A 14,299-nucleotide genomic window follows, 5' to 3' on the forward strand; every position below is an offset into this window, starting at 1 on the left:
ATGAGAGCGGCTCCCTGGGTGAGTGAATGGATTTCTCATCTGGGTCTGCCGCTGAAACGGTTTAAGGGCCCATTACTTACACAAACCTACAGAGAGGCATCAAAGTGATTATAGGATATGATCACTGAGATATGGAAACTGGTGAAGCATCACGCAGGTTGAAGTGGGATACATGCAGGACACTCATGAGTTGGTATTGTTAGGAACTACGTGGACATCTACTACTTGAGTACAGACACAATACAGTGTATGCACAGTGCAGTGTGCATGCAGGTGGTATACTAGTTTTTTGCATATAATAAAGTTGTACTAATGGATGTAAAGCTCATTAAGTTAAATAAAGTTTGCCTTGGCTCTGAAACTGTGCTTGGATTCCACACAGATTATGATATTGTGATGAGTGAGGTGGATCTAAATTGTAGCTAATCTTTCTTGCCATCACAAAACCGCAACAAGACGAGACCAATTTGAAAAGAGTGAAGCAGAGGAGGTTCACAAGAGGGCACAAGACTATTACCATGGTACAGTCAAGATAGTGAACCTGGCACATGAGCAAGTGCTGCACAAAACACAAACCACTTAAATGTCACAGAGGTATAAAGGCTGCAGTCCCATTCATCTTCGTACAGGAATCTCTATAGTCTCCAAGCCCCCAGCTAGTCATTTCACACAAGGCTAAAGTTGTTCGTCAGTTGCCAGCATTTTAATATGCACTAATGGTGATGGTATGGGAAATTGCATCAATTAGAAAGCAGCACACACCTGCACTAATGTGTTTTTCGTCTGATAGAAAATAACACCCTGTGAAACTAAGCAAATGCAATGCACACCTCTTGATGCAGAGATATATCACATATGTTGAGCTTAAAAGTAAAAAAAGTATACATCCATAACATTCAACTCTAATTCAGTATTCATCAGTATTCCCCCCACTTATTGGCATATTCTGAAGACATTTTTTTCTGCTGACTCATCACTGCCATAAGCTTTCAAATATATATCTGATGCCAATAAAAATATAACTGCATTTGAATAAAACGCTGCTGTAACCTTTCAGGTGTTACTGTTTTCCTGACTGTAGCCCCAGCACTGCTTAGGACAGTGTCTGTTAAGGCAGATGAAGACATTATTCCACGATGATAGTATTATGGCACAGTATTCTTTTTTTTTTTTCTTTGTGCCATCTTAAAAGTTGCAATGACATTTGGTTTGTACAGAAAGGCTTTTCCCATCCATATTTGGCTGTCTCATATTGACATATTAAGGAATTCATATTCAGCAAAAAGTGTGTTATAAATGGTCAGGCCGAACACTGTTGATGCCTCCTGATCCTCTTATCTTAGCAATATACACTCACCGGCCACTTAATAAGGTGCACCTGTTCAACTGCTCGATATCTAATCAGCCAATCACATGGCAGCGGTTCATAAAGTCGTAGCAGATCAAAAAGCAGTATTTCACAAACTGTCACGTACAACACGCCCAACCTTGAGGCAGTCGGGCTACAGCAGCAGAATAACACACCACCACTTTATTAGGTACACTTTGGCACCTAATAAAGTGGCCGGTGAGTGTAATTATCATTTTAAAGTTCCCCAGGTCGGGTCAATAGCTGTCACTGAAGCCCAACTGTTGTATAAAACATGTTAGGGCTGTACCGAAAGTCACTGTATTACATTCAAAGTTTCTATTGAGGTCTGAAATGAAACTTTGAATGTCTCTTGTCATATTTTATGACATCATCACCCTATAAACAGAACAAAATCCTCAATTCAAAAGTGATTTATTAGATTTATTTGTGCGGCCATCACACATTACATATTGATTTTTAATATATTTTCAACAATTCACTACAAAGCTAAAATATATTCAGCTTGTTTCACTCATGGTACTTCTACAGTTGTACCCGTCAGGTGCACAACGATGCACAAAATGTATGCACAGACTGAAACATAATACACACACATGGTCCCACTCTGAAATGGACATGCCAACTCACTGCTTCGGTATTGAAGTTAGTTCATCTTTCTTTTGTCTCCCTTCTCGTTCCCCCCTTCTTTTTCTCCCTCTGTCCACTAATTAAAATGTATTATTGGCAGGAGACACATTTTGTAAACATCATCAGGGTTTCTTATTGTCATGGAAATCAATGCCGCTTCTATTTCCCTCATCAAACAAAATAATAATGTACAATCGGGAAAGAAAAGAACAACTTGCTCTGGCTTTGTTCCCATATAATAACTCTTTTTACTCTGAGCATATGTGTGTGTTTGAAATCAGTTTCACCCTCGTACCGTTTGAGTTGCCCGTTCTGTCTCAGCTTGTGTCCCTTTTATCTCAACGACCTCTGTCTTTCTCTCCCTCTCTTGCTCTGTTTCTCTCCCTCTGTTTCTCTCTCTCTCTCTCTCTCTCTCTCTCTGTCTCTCTCTCTGTCTCTCCCACAGAGCTCTGAAGCGTGTGTTTGGACAAAATCGTACCCTGATGTTGACCCGCTCCTCCTTCCCAGGTGTGGGAAAATATTCGGGTCACTGGCTGGGGGACAATGCTGCCAACTGGAACGACATAAAATGGGCCATCCCTGGCATGCTAGAGTTCGGGCTCTTTGGGGTTCCCTATGTGAGTAGCAAACCTTCACAGAAGGGCAAATGCTCTTCCTATTATGCTTAGAGTAAGTGAGTTTGACAGGGGGGAAAAACAGAACTGCACCAAGTAATTTCTTTAGCTTTCTCACTTGAACTATAGATTTGAACATCATATCTGAAAATTAAATGCCATCTGTTTAATTTAGACCTTATTTTAAGCCTTTTTTACCTATATTATCAGAAGAAAAAGTTATGCTTTGCTTGATTTTAATCCCCTATAGAACAAGAAACCTTGCAGCTGAGATGCAGTCTACTGCAGTCTACTATTTTAATCAAATATCCATCCACACATCTTACTTAAGGCACAGAATCCCCTCAGACAGTATTAATGAAATGCTATTTGGTATGTGAAACGCTTGCATAAAAAAATGGCCTTCTAGAAAATCATAGAAAGATGGCTAGAGCTTGTATCGCATGTTTGAGTTTAGTTAACATGCAGTTCTGGCTTTCACAAGTTTCCCCCCTTTTGTCTTTTTTAAAGAAGATTCAGCTGCTAATTGAGATCTATGTTCAGGCCATAAGCATTACGACAGAAAGGCAGGCAAGAAAAAGTGTCCCTGGAACAAGATCCATTAAAATGTCTGGAAGAACACCGGCTCTCTTCGCGGGAACACGTTCAAAAACACCAGACTCAGGGAAAAAATGCGCTGCTAGTCAGTGCCTTAGTGTACTCCGTACTGTGTGTGTCTGTAGTGCAAACAGCGGTGAGAAAACAACAGGGAGTCGGACGCACACATGCACACACACCTCCAGCTGTGCGCGTCAGGTGGTCTTATAGATGCCAACTACATCCTGTTGGGACTGTGTCAGGCAGATTTAAGGTTCTTACACACACACACACACACACAGAAACAAACAGAGAGAGAGAGAGAGAGAGAGACAGAAAGAGGGAGAAGGAGAAATGGGATTTGGATCGATTCCCTCCCATTGAGTCTGTTGTAAAATGTGGCCAGTAGTAAACAATAGAACGCAAGCAGTCTCTGTGGGCTGGCCTTTGACTGAAGTCTCTTTCTTGGACTTTATTGTGCAATTAATGTAAACGAAGATCACTGCCCACATCTACTGTCTGCCAGGAAATCTTCACTGAACTGGACAGACATCAAGAAAGCCATTTTAAAAGACAAATATGTGGCCAGCTATCATCACATCATCTTATTTATTCATTTTAAAACTACTGCAGCAGATGTGTTGAGCTCAGAATTGGTTGTTTGTTTTCCCTTTTAAAACTGCCTGGACTTTTAGAATATATTTATATAAAAAAAAAATGTAATTTTTTTATTCAGTTTCAGCACACAATCTCGAAGATTGTCAAAAGTTTCAAAAGCTGCATACTTCTATACAATTTATATACAAATTTTAGTATGAAAAGCATGGAAGCTATTGTTTCTGTCCAAACAATGTGTGCGGGTTGTTAAGAAAAAAAATTAATTATTAAGAGGTTTTTAAGGTTTTTTTTCCATTATTATTATTTTTCCTTTTTATATATCTACTCATTCACCTTATTGTTTATAACTTTACAATTATTAGTTACTCTGTCTGCTATAAAATATATGAACCTGCAGGAATGCTTCAAGTATGAAGAACATGACAATATGTAAACCAAGTTAGATTCCTATTGAGTCCTGCAATAAAAAAAAAAAAAAAAAAAATATATATATATATATATATATATATATATATACAGTACAGGACAAAAGTTTGGACACACACCTTCTCATTCAATGCGTTTTTCTTTATTTTCATGACTATTTACATTGTAGATTCTCACTGAAGGCATCAAAACTATGAATGAACACATATGGAATTATGTACTTAACAAAAAAAGTGTGAAATAACTGAAAACATGTCTTGTATTTTAGATTCCTCAAAGTAACCACCCTTTGCTTACTAGAATATAAGACATGTTTTCAGTTATTTCACACTTTTTTGTTAAGTACATAATTCCACATGTGTTCATTAACAGTTTTGATGAATTTAAATGTCAATAGTCATGAAAATAAAGGAAACGCATTGAATAAGAAGGTGTGTCCAAACTTTTGGCCTGTACTGTATATATATATATATATATATATATATATATATATATATATATATATATGCTTGTACTAGTTTTGTATCAATGTTGAAAATGCTGGTATTGTGACATTACAATCTCCACCTTCCCCTTTGCTCAGAGTTTGTGAAATGGTATGCCAACTCTACCATTCCAAAACACTGGATTTAACATTTAGGACATTAATAGAAATACACTGTAGTTTCTGTCTAAATGTCAAGCTGCCGTCCCCTCCTGTGTTTCAGATCGGAGCTGACATCTGTGGATTCTTTGACGACTCCAGTGAAGAGTTATGTCGTCGCTGGATGCAGGTGGGAGCTTTCTATCCCTTCAGCCGGAACCACAACGCTCAAGGCTACAGGGTACTGTAAAGGCATTTTGTTCTACAATTCTTGTATTAGACTGTCAGTTTTAGATTTATGTATCACACAGCTATTGTTTGGTCTAAAGTGCTGCAGGGTATACCCTTCATTTCATAACAGTGCATAGGTGCTATGAAACTCCACGCGGTTAAAAATAGAAACTTCTTTCAGTAGCCATGGAGATTGTCATCATAGCAGCACGAGTACAACGGTGTGGTAGAACTGGAGCAGTGGGATCTCTGATTTGGGGTTTAACACTGGGAATGGTAACTGTTGAAAATCCATTATAGCTGCACTGGGTATTGGAACATCTGAGCCTGAAGTAAAATGAAGCTCAGTAGCTTAGTGCCAGATTGATACTCATCAAAGAGGTTGAGATTTTACACTTTAGTAAAAGATAACGGTAATGCGAAATTATGTTAAATCACTGTAATATTATGCGCCATATGGCGGATACACAGCCAACGTAATGTAAAATATCATGGCAATCTCTGCTTAGGTGGCCCCCATAGGCTTTGGGATAGTGCCATCACTCTCCACTCATACACAGAACCACCTCATTTAAGTCCAGCTGTAGGTCTACTTGCTTTTATAGTATGTCATTGCTTCCCTAGTGTCCTAATTATGGAGATAGTTGCGGCGGGGTATTGTGAAATGATAAATTAAGAAAGAAATTAAGAAATGGAACCTGTTACTGTAATTTACCATTCTTCCCTTCTTAGTTACTTTTATTTCACCTGTCAAGCTTCTTTTGCCCCCTATTCATCTGCATTTTCAACACAATGGGTCCTTGATTTCAGACAAAAATGGACAAAAGCAGGGTATTTAAAAAGACAAGGCTTCTATAATAAGGACTAACAAAAATGTTTGACATAACCTGGAACCTAATGTAGTGTAAAATGCCCCTGTCATTGTGGGTTACTTCCGTAGGTTTTAAGCTTGATAGACACACATGCTAACATTTGTAGCTTACATTGAGCAGAACCACTGTGAAACCAACCGTTCTCTAGATAGACATCACTCTTACTACGACCCCATACACACACCCACATGCAGAGGCCTGTCTTGCCTTGTTATTGTTCAGCATAGGGGTTTGAAAACTGGTGAATCAGTTATGGATAGGTTTTTTTTTTTTATCTTGTCGGGGTCAAGGAAGGCCAGATTCACACTGACAACAACTCTCAACAACAGGGGTGTCACAATTCTCCAAATCCATGAGTCAACAAGCAGACATTCAATCACACACAATTTATATGCACATTTTGAAGATTCGCATGAGAGAAATTATTATTTCTATCTAAAATGCATATAAATGTTTTTACACTCACTTGAAGTGTTTTTGTCTTTTTTGAAAAATAGTTGAACATGAGATGGAAAAGCTTTTTCCAAATAATTTCTGACATAGTGAACATGTAACTCACATGACTGATCAGCTGTTTTTTTCACTCTGCCTAAAAAATTAAAAGAAGAAGTGATTTCCCAAAGTCGGCCAACTGAAACTAGTTCCTGAAGACTCTCGTCAGTGGCCAAAGTTGTCCCATTAGCAACCTCTTTTTTGTTGTTGCTGTTGTTATTTTCTTGCGCAATCTCTAGTTTTTCTACCGTTTACTGAAGGCTTAGCCTGCATACAAGTAAGTTTATGCAGCCTTGTTTATTCACTCTGAATACCACTACATGCTATTTAGTATCACATATTTTTTGCCAATTTTTAGCATATGACACTAAAGCCATACCGTCATATTTAAACATTTTATTTAAATTGAAATAAAAACAATACTGTGTTCCACATCACTTAAGTACAGGTACAGGGAAGAGGGAATATTTTCCAGTTTTGCTTTTTTGCATCATTTTTACCACAAGCTGTGGCCATGGTAAAAAAATAAAAAATAAAAAAGTGCAGCTACAGGCTACTGGTAAGCTATGCTGCGTTGTCTTTGAAGCAAACTAGCTTTTAGTTTTGTTAATTGTAATAGAAACCTCATTACGGTTGATTTTGGATTTATAATCTAAATTGTGACACCCCTACTACAAGTCTAAAATTAATAATAATAAAAGAAGAAGATGAAGTAGAAGATATATATATTTAGATATAAAGCACACTATAAATGTAAATGCCAGATCAAATGTCACAGAGAGACACAGGAAAAGCACCCACTGAGCCAACAACAGTGTTTATATTGATGCTACATACTGAGCTATTATTGTAGATGAACACAAATAACATGGTCGCGAAAAGTCAGTCTGCAGCATTGAACAGCGTGAAAATTGATGCTCTCGCAACATTCTTCATGTGACATTTCCATGCTCGTCACTGCTGCAAAAATAGCACGGCGTTGAGGTAATGCTTGGGGGGCAGAGGGGGTGTGAGTAAGACATGGTGTGTGTTGAGGAAGGATGATGGGGACGGAGATGGGGGGGGGTGTATTTGCTGGAGGACAGGGACATGATGATGATGAATCTGAAGTACGATTTCCACTAAACGAGACAGCTAATGTGTGACCTTTGCTTTGCCCTAATCATGGCTCTCATCACACAGCCATGCAGGCCAGTCCAAACACACACACACACACACACCAACACACCAACACAGACACACACACAGTCCTCATCACACTCTCAGAGGTGCCGAGGGCATAAATGATTAGCCAGATGAGAGGAGCACGGCCTGTTAGCAGCTAATCACCCTCTCGCTCTCCACTATCATAGAAATTAAATCATACTTCTCCATTTCTTTCTCACACACTTTTTCCCCTTATTTCTTCCTCTCAAGTTCTCTTTTGCCCATTCTCTTTTGCAAACTCTGCTTTTAGATTAATCTTGTGTAAAGTTAATTTCCATTTTAATCTTTAATTAAGGTTAATGTCCACTTAGTCATTAAGAATAAATAGGGGGATGTACCAAAAATAATTCATTTTTTTCTTCCTCCTTCTCCCATCACACCTTTCTCACCTCTCACCTTAAGTCCATCTCTCCATTTCCCTCATTTACCCTCCAATTTATTCGATCCCTTATTCAAACAACTTCTCTCTCTCATCTTTGCACCTGTTTCCCTTTTTCACCCTGTGGATAAAAGCCAAATCTTTGTTTCCAGTCCACCCTTCATCTTTCTCCTTCATCAACACCATCCCTTTAATCCATCTTTCTGTCTCCAGGCCCAGGATCCTGCCTGGTACGGTGCAGGTTCAACTCTGGTGGAGAGCTCTAAGCATTACCTGAGGATACGTTACACTCTTCTACCTTACCTCTACACACTCTTCTACAAAGCCCACACCACAGGCGAAACTGTTGTACGTCCTGTCATGCATGAGTAAGTCATTCAATATATTGTGAGTATACTGTAATTTTTATGTTAGTTCAGGTAGAGATACTTGAGTCAAGAAATTGACCAGTCATAGCAAAACAGTTAGATTTGATGGAAACCACCAAATCAAAGTTTGAGTGAAGTATCCTCTGGTGACGGAAATGCATGATATGGATTTTTTTTCCTTCTTCTCATGGCCAACACCAAACAGAAAACAGATAATTTCATATGGTTGTACTTTCAAAAAGAAGCTAGTTTAGTTTATGCATAACTGAGGCGAAGAAAAGCTCACATATAGTAAGAAAAGATGGATGATTCAATATTCCATAACAGTTCTGACATCAAAAATTCAACATACTTTAAGTTTTATAGAGCATTTTGCCTAGTAATTCAAATTAAATTATTTGGCATTATCTGTCAAATCAGACACATCACTGTATTTAATACTTTATACAACCGAAAGCCTAAGGCTGCTTAGTCTGCAGATACAACACAGTGACAAAAGGCTACAGAAATATGCCCCAAACCAATTCAGCCCATAAAGTATTCTTCAAATTGTCATTTCAAGAGCACCAGGGCAAGGCCAGCTCTTGCCAGGCAACACTACAAGACATCACCTCAACTGCTGCATTACCTTCATTTTTTGCTCAGGCTAATACCAATGCAAGAGAGTAGCTACACATGGGTTACATTGCAAATGATCAGATAAATTGCAAATAAATATGCAAACATTCAGCAGCATAACAGATTGCAACCAGCCAGCAGCACAACATCATGCATGCACAGGCCACGAAGGCCAATAATTTATGCACATCAAAAATTTATTATTGACCAGCACCAGCAAAGGTAGCATAGAAATAACCATCAACAATGCAGCCAGAGCTAGCTTAATGGCGCTGCCAGGCAAACACAAGCTGAAGCAATCATGAAGCAACAAGCAGCACAGCAGCGTGCACTCACCTTTGACCCCGGTAACAGGTGTGTCCGTCCAGGTCCGAGTGCTCTCCTGGATGAGTGGTCGCGGTGTCGGTCGCGCAGAAAACCCAAGAAAAGTCCGCTTTAGTTTGGCACCTGATGTGACAGTTGTTTGACAACCAGCTGAGCACGCGCGGGGAACTGAAATCAGAGACGCATGCGCATGCGCAATTCCTTAAAAAGACTAATCCACACGCAAAAGCACAACACAAGTCAGCAAACGGTGTCGACGTGACAGCTTGTAATAACCGCGCTGTTCACCTGCGTGAATATAACTGGACTAAAGCTCCTAGCTTTAGTAGATTTTTTATTTATTTTTTGGACATTCTCATAATTTATTTGATAGTGACAGGCAGAATGGAAGTGGGAGGCAGAGGGGAAGACATGCAGCAAAGGGACCTCAGGCCGGACACTAACCTATAGGTCCACTGGGATAAGGACTCAGCCGTAATGTTAACACATACTCAAACACACAAACAGAGAAATTTGTTTGTTTTCCCGAGGTGGCAAGAACAAGAACAAAGTTAGCTCTGGCCAAGACATTTCATACTTACAAGAAACTCAAGTGCAGAACTCCTGGGAAGTCCTCATCGAGCCCTCCCACTGCAGCACACCTCAAATTCAAATTTCTGACCAATCACAATAGTTGTCGGACACCACACAAGAACAAAGTTCTGCCCAGATGATGTGTCAGGAACAGAGAAATGTGTTCTCTCTTCCAGGGCTGCAAGAACAAAATGACATCATTCTGTTTTTGCACCCCTGGGAGAGAGAACAAATTTCTCTGTTCTTGCAGAGTATGTATTCACCTTTAGTGGTAGATAGATGGATAGATAGATAGATAGATAGATAGATAGATAGATAGATAGATAGATAGATAGATAGATAGATAGATAGATAGATAGATAGATAGATAGATAGATAGATAGATGTTTTTAAACATTTAAACATATAAATGACAGGCTGGTCATACAAGACATTTTCAGGATTAAAAATACACAATAAAGTATTCAGGCTTATTTTCATTTTTCATTTTCACACTCTATCACAGTACAAGATGGCAGATTGAATGAGGTGTCAGGCATGGATGACATCAGACTAAAAAACTAAATAAATAATAAACCAAACAATTTATAGATCTACAAATTATTTAACAGCCATTCCTTGAGATCTGATTTAAAAATAAAACTTTTTTTAGAGAGATAGGCATCTTATGTCAATGGGATGTGGCTGTATTTAGAGTATTTTTTTCCAAAACATGGTAAAGTATGTTATTATGCACTCTGCGCCACCAGGACACCCCCTTGATATGATATGACATTTTAATTAGGCAACAGTGTGTTTTTTTGTCTTTCTTTCAATTGTGTTAAATTTGAAAATGTAATAATGAAGTATGATGGTGGAAACAGTGGTAATGCAATCATTTGCATACTGACATCCATTTGCCCCAAAGGTTGCTATTAAACAGTCAAGTATATAATGCATGAGGTAAGGGGCATGGTGCTTTTCCACAATGAATGAGGTCTAAAACATGTTTCTGTGAGCCAGAACATAATGAAAATGATTCCAACTTGATTCGATACTCTTCTTTGTCACTCCCAAGGTTCTACCATGACAGTGCCACCTGGTCCGTGGATCGCCAGTTCCTCTGGGGAAAACACCTGCTCATCACACCTGTACTAGACCCGGTCAGCCAACACACCAACAAAAAATACAAAACACCCCAGAATACACACACACACACACACACACATAAGCATGCTTTGGTCCTGAAACTATACACTCTCACTCAAGATGTACTTGCGTGCATGGTATCATATACAAACACAGATGTAATCATATACAGTGCATAAAGAAATGTACATGTAGTACACAGAGAAAAAATGTCTTGCAGATGCAGATGAGACGATCAGTTACTCACACACACAGTCATACACACACACCCTGACCTCCACTGGGAAAACATGACATGGGATTTTCTTTGTTGCCCTCCCCTCCTCTCATCCCTCTTTCTTCTCTCTTTCATATCCTCCCTCTTTTCTCTCAGCTCTAATGAGAGCACTGACCTCATTACAAGGAGATTAGAAGTGTAGATAGAAGTGTGTATGCGTGTGTTTGTGCATGTTTGTCTCAGTGTGTGTGTGTGTGTGTGTGTGTGTGTGTCTGTGTCTGTGCGTGCGCGTGTGTCAGTGCGCGTGTGTCAGTGTGTACTCGTAAACGTACGTGCCTGTACGTGCATGTGTATGTGTGCATACACAGCGATTGCGGTCATGTCAAAGTGGCCTGATTAATAAGCAATTTAGCATGGCCTCTTGTGAATTACAGAATAGTGGAAAGCGAATTGGATTCATAGTGGGGCTGGGGATAAAGTAACTTCAATCAGTGTGATTGTGGAAAAGTTTCTAATACAAGATGTGGAGGGTTTATGCTCGCAGCGCCTCAGGGTTTGAGCTGTCCTAAGAGTGGGGACAAGGAAGGGCCATAAGGTGACTATGCAGTTATTTTTGTGAATCGATGAGATAAACCGGACAAACAATTAGCAGTCAAAAGTGCACCTACTTTGGATCCTTTCAAGGCCAAAGGCACAGCTCAACTGTAGTGCAGTAAGAAAGAGGAAAATATCCATTATCCGTTTGTTAGGGGCATGCTTCAATTTTGATCAACGGCTTATTTTCTTACTCTTTAAAAGCAATGTGCTCGGATTCATCAAAGTGCCCTGATAATTGAGACTAGAGAAATATTTGCAATAGAAATGCATCTCCATGAATGCAAATTATGACCTTGCTTGTGATGGTGCAGAAATGTTATGAAAGAAGTCACAGTGCATGAGATACATTTAGACAAAAATTGACTCAGGTTTGCTTACCATGTTATCATCATGTGGAAACTATTTGGGTGACAGTGTAATAAACTGCAGGGACACATTGGTACGGTCCCTGACAGGACAGATGATGCATTCAGCCCTACAATTCTCACTTAATGCATAATGGCACATTCTGACAACTCTATGTTTCGAAAACTAATCGCTCACACCACAGCCACATGTGCAGTATATATTTGCAAAATACAAGCTATTTTTTCTCTGCTTAAGGGAGTTTGGATTTCAAATCAATCTACCAAACATATGATCCACAAACAGAGTTTGTACGCTTTTAAGTAACATTTGTTCATGTGCCCAGAATTTGGGTTAAACCAAACCCAAGCAAAACACCAGAGATGCACCACGCTGCTTTGATCAATACTGACAATCAATACTTACAAGACCCCACATGAACCTTCTCTCATACTTCTGTATACAGAAGTTTGTGGCAGGCAGAAAAATACAGAATAGGTCCAAGGTGGGTGAAGTTAAAAAAGCTGGATCTGATAGAGATGCAACATCACAGGCGCTGTATAAAACCTTTATTTAACCAGGCGAGTCCCATTGAGAACATAATTAATTTCAAAGAGAGACCAGAGTAAGTGTATTAATAAAACAATCAATTTAAAATGTACAATATCAGTGATAAAATGACAATAATACAATAAAAGAATGCAATGCTGATATGAATCATAAAAAATGGCCCATAGAATCACTTTTCCAGGTCAGTGTAAGTTTTATTTTGGAACATAATGCTGCCCTAAAGCTAATATAGTCAAAGCTGGCACAGGGTTACCCATTAACGATAAGTGTTGTGGGTGATACATATGAATTGTGGATTGTGTCTCATTCAAAGAGGTAATAATATAACATACCCATCTGTGTATGGGTTTACAAAAGGACCATATCATCTGGGACCAATTACAAAACATGGTCTGTTGTGTTTTGGCCAAGTGACAACCTCCATGTCTGAATAGTGAAGCCAATGTCAATGTACCCAAAACCTGCATTCTTTCTGTTGGCCAGCAGGGGGTGACTCCACTAGTTTGCAAAAAGAAGCCAGATTCAATAGAAGTCTATTAGAAAACGAGTCTACTTCTCACTTGATTTATTACCTCGGTAAATATTTTCATAAGTAGTTTATGGTCTCAAACACTACTTTGAATTCTTCTTCAATATAGCATCATGTTCATTCATCATCATGGTTCCATTTAGAATAAAATAGACAGTGAAGCAGGGTATGCTTTAGGGTTTGGCTACCCTGTGATTAACAAGTCAATACCATGGTGTGCTTTCGTTTGAGAACTTTGAGAAGCTTATGAAAGTGTAGCATTGTAGAAATTTCCTATACACTTATACTAAAAGACACTCTAAACAAGCTAGCTTGCTAGTGATATGGTCAGCTGATAAGCATCCAAAGGGTTGCACTGGTTCCAAAGAAACATGAAGGCAACAGCTGAAATGCCAGACTTAAAACTTCAGAACGGTAGTCAACACACCAATGGGTGACGTCATGCTGGTTGCGTCCACTTCTTTTATCCAGTCTATGATATTGATGTGGCAACCTTAACCTGCTGTAGAAAAGTTGCCAAGGAGTACAGTGGAGCCGACAGAAATAAGGTTGAGAAGCATTTCAGACCTCTGCGACGCCACTTGTAAGGACCATTTCCAAATGAAAGATCTGACGTGGCTGAATATTCATCTTTTGTGGTGACAGGGCGCTGCTGAGACGCGGCGCTGTGGTTAAAGCCAGGGTGAGGGCAGGCATTAAGAACGCAGCACCCACTATCTGTTACAGATGCATCAGGCTGTGAAGGGCCACATGAAGAGATAGTGTCAGCTCCTTGAGTGAGGTCACAGGCTGATCTTTAGCAACACTTCACAGCCTACCTTCACTTTTCTTTTTTTACATTATTCTCATATTTCTCTGTCTCTTTCTATTTATCGCTGTGTCCGCCTGCCTCCCTCTCTCTCTAATGATGCACTTGCTCTATCATTCAGATCAGTCGATGCTTTAACCTTGATCTCTGTGATAAACTGGGGGAGATCTCCTGCACTCTCTCTTTCTGTCATCCCCTCTGGTCTTCATCCGTGCTTTCACTCTCC

General features: G+C 39.3%; 1 protein-coding gene across 2 annotated transcripts in view; it reads left to right on the forward strand.

Annotated features, from left to right (window-relative positions):
- The window catches only part of si (sucrase-isomaltase), a 97,925-nt gene that overhangs the window by 31,639 nt on the left and 51,987 nt on the right, over positions 1 to 14,299 (forward strand). For both annotated transcript variants that reach the window (XM_059331914.1, XM_059331913.1), the window contains exons 16-19: positions 2,445 to 2,616; positions 4,941 to 5,057; positions 8,210 to 8,364; positions 10,937 to 11,021. In XM_059331914.1, the coding sequence (XP_059187897.1) occupies positions 2,445 to 2,616; positions 4,941 to 5,057; positions 8,210 to 8,364; positions 10,937 to 11,021 (529 nt within the window). The remainder of the gene's footprint in view (positions 1 to 2,444; positions 2,617 to 4,940; positions 5,058 to 8,209; positions 8,365 to 10,936; positions 11,022 to 14,299) is intronic.

Source organism: Centropristis striata, chromosome 4, assembly GCF_030273125.1.
Source record: "Centropristis striata isolate RG_2023a ecotype Rhode Island chromosome 4, C.striata_1.0, whole genome shotgun sequence".
Classification (NCBI taxonomy): domain Eukaryota; kingdom Metazoa; phylum Chordata; class Actinopteri; order Perciformes; family Serranidae; genus Centropristis; species Centropristis striata.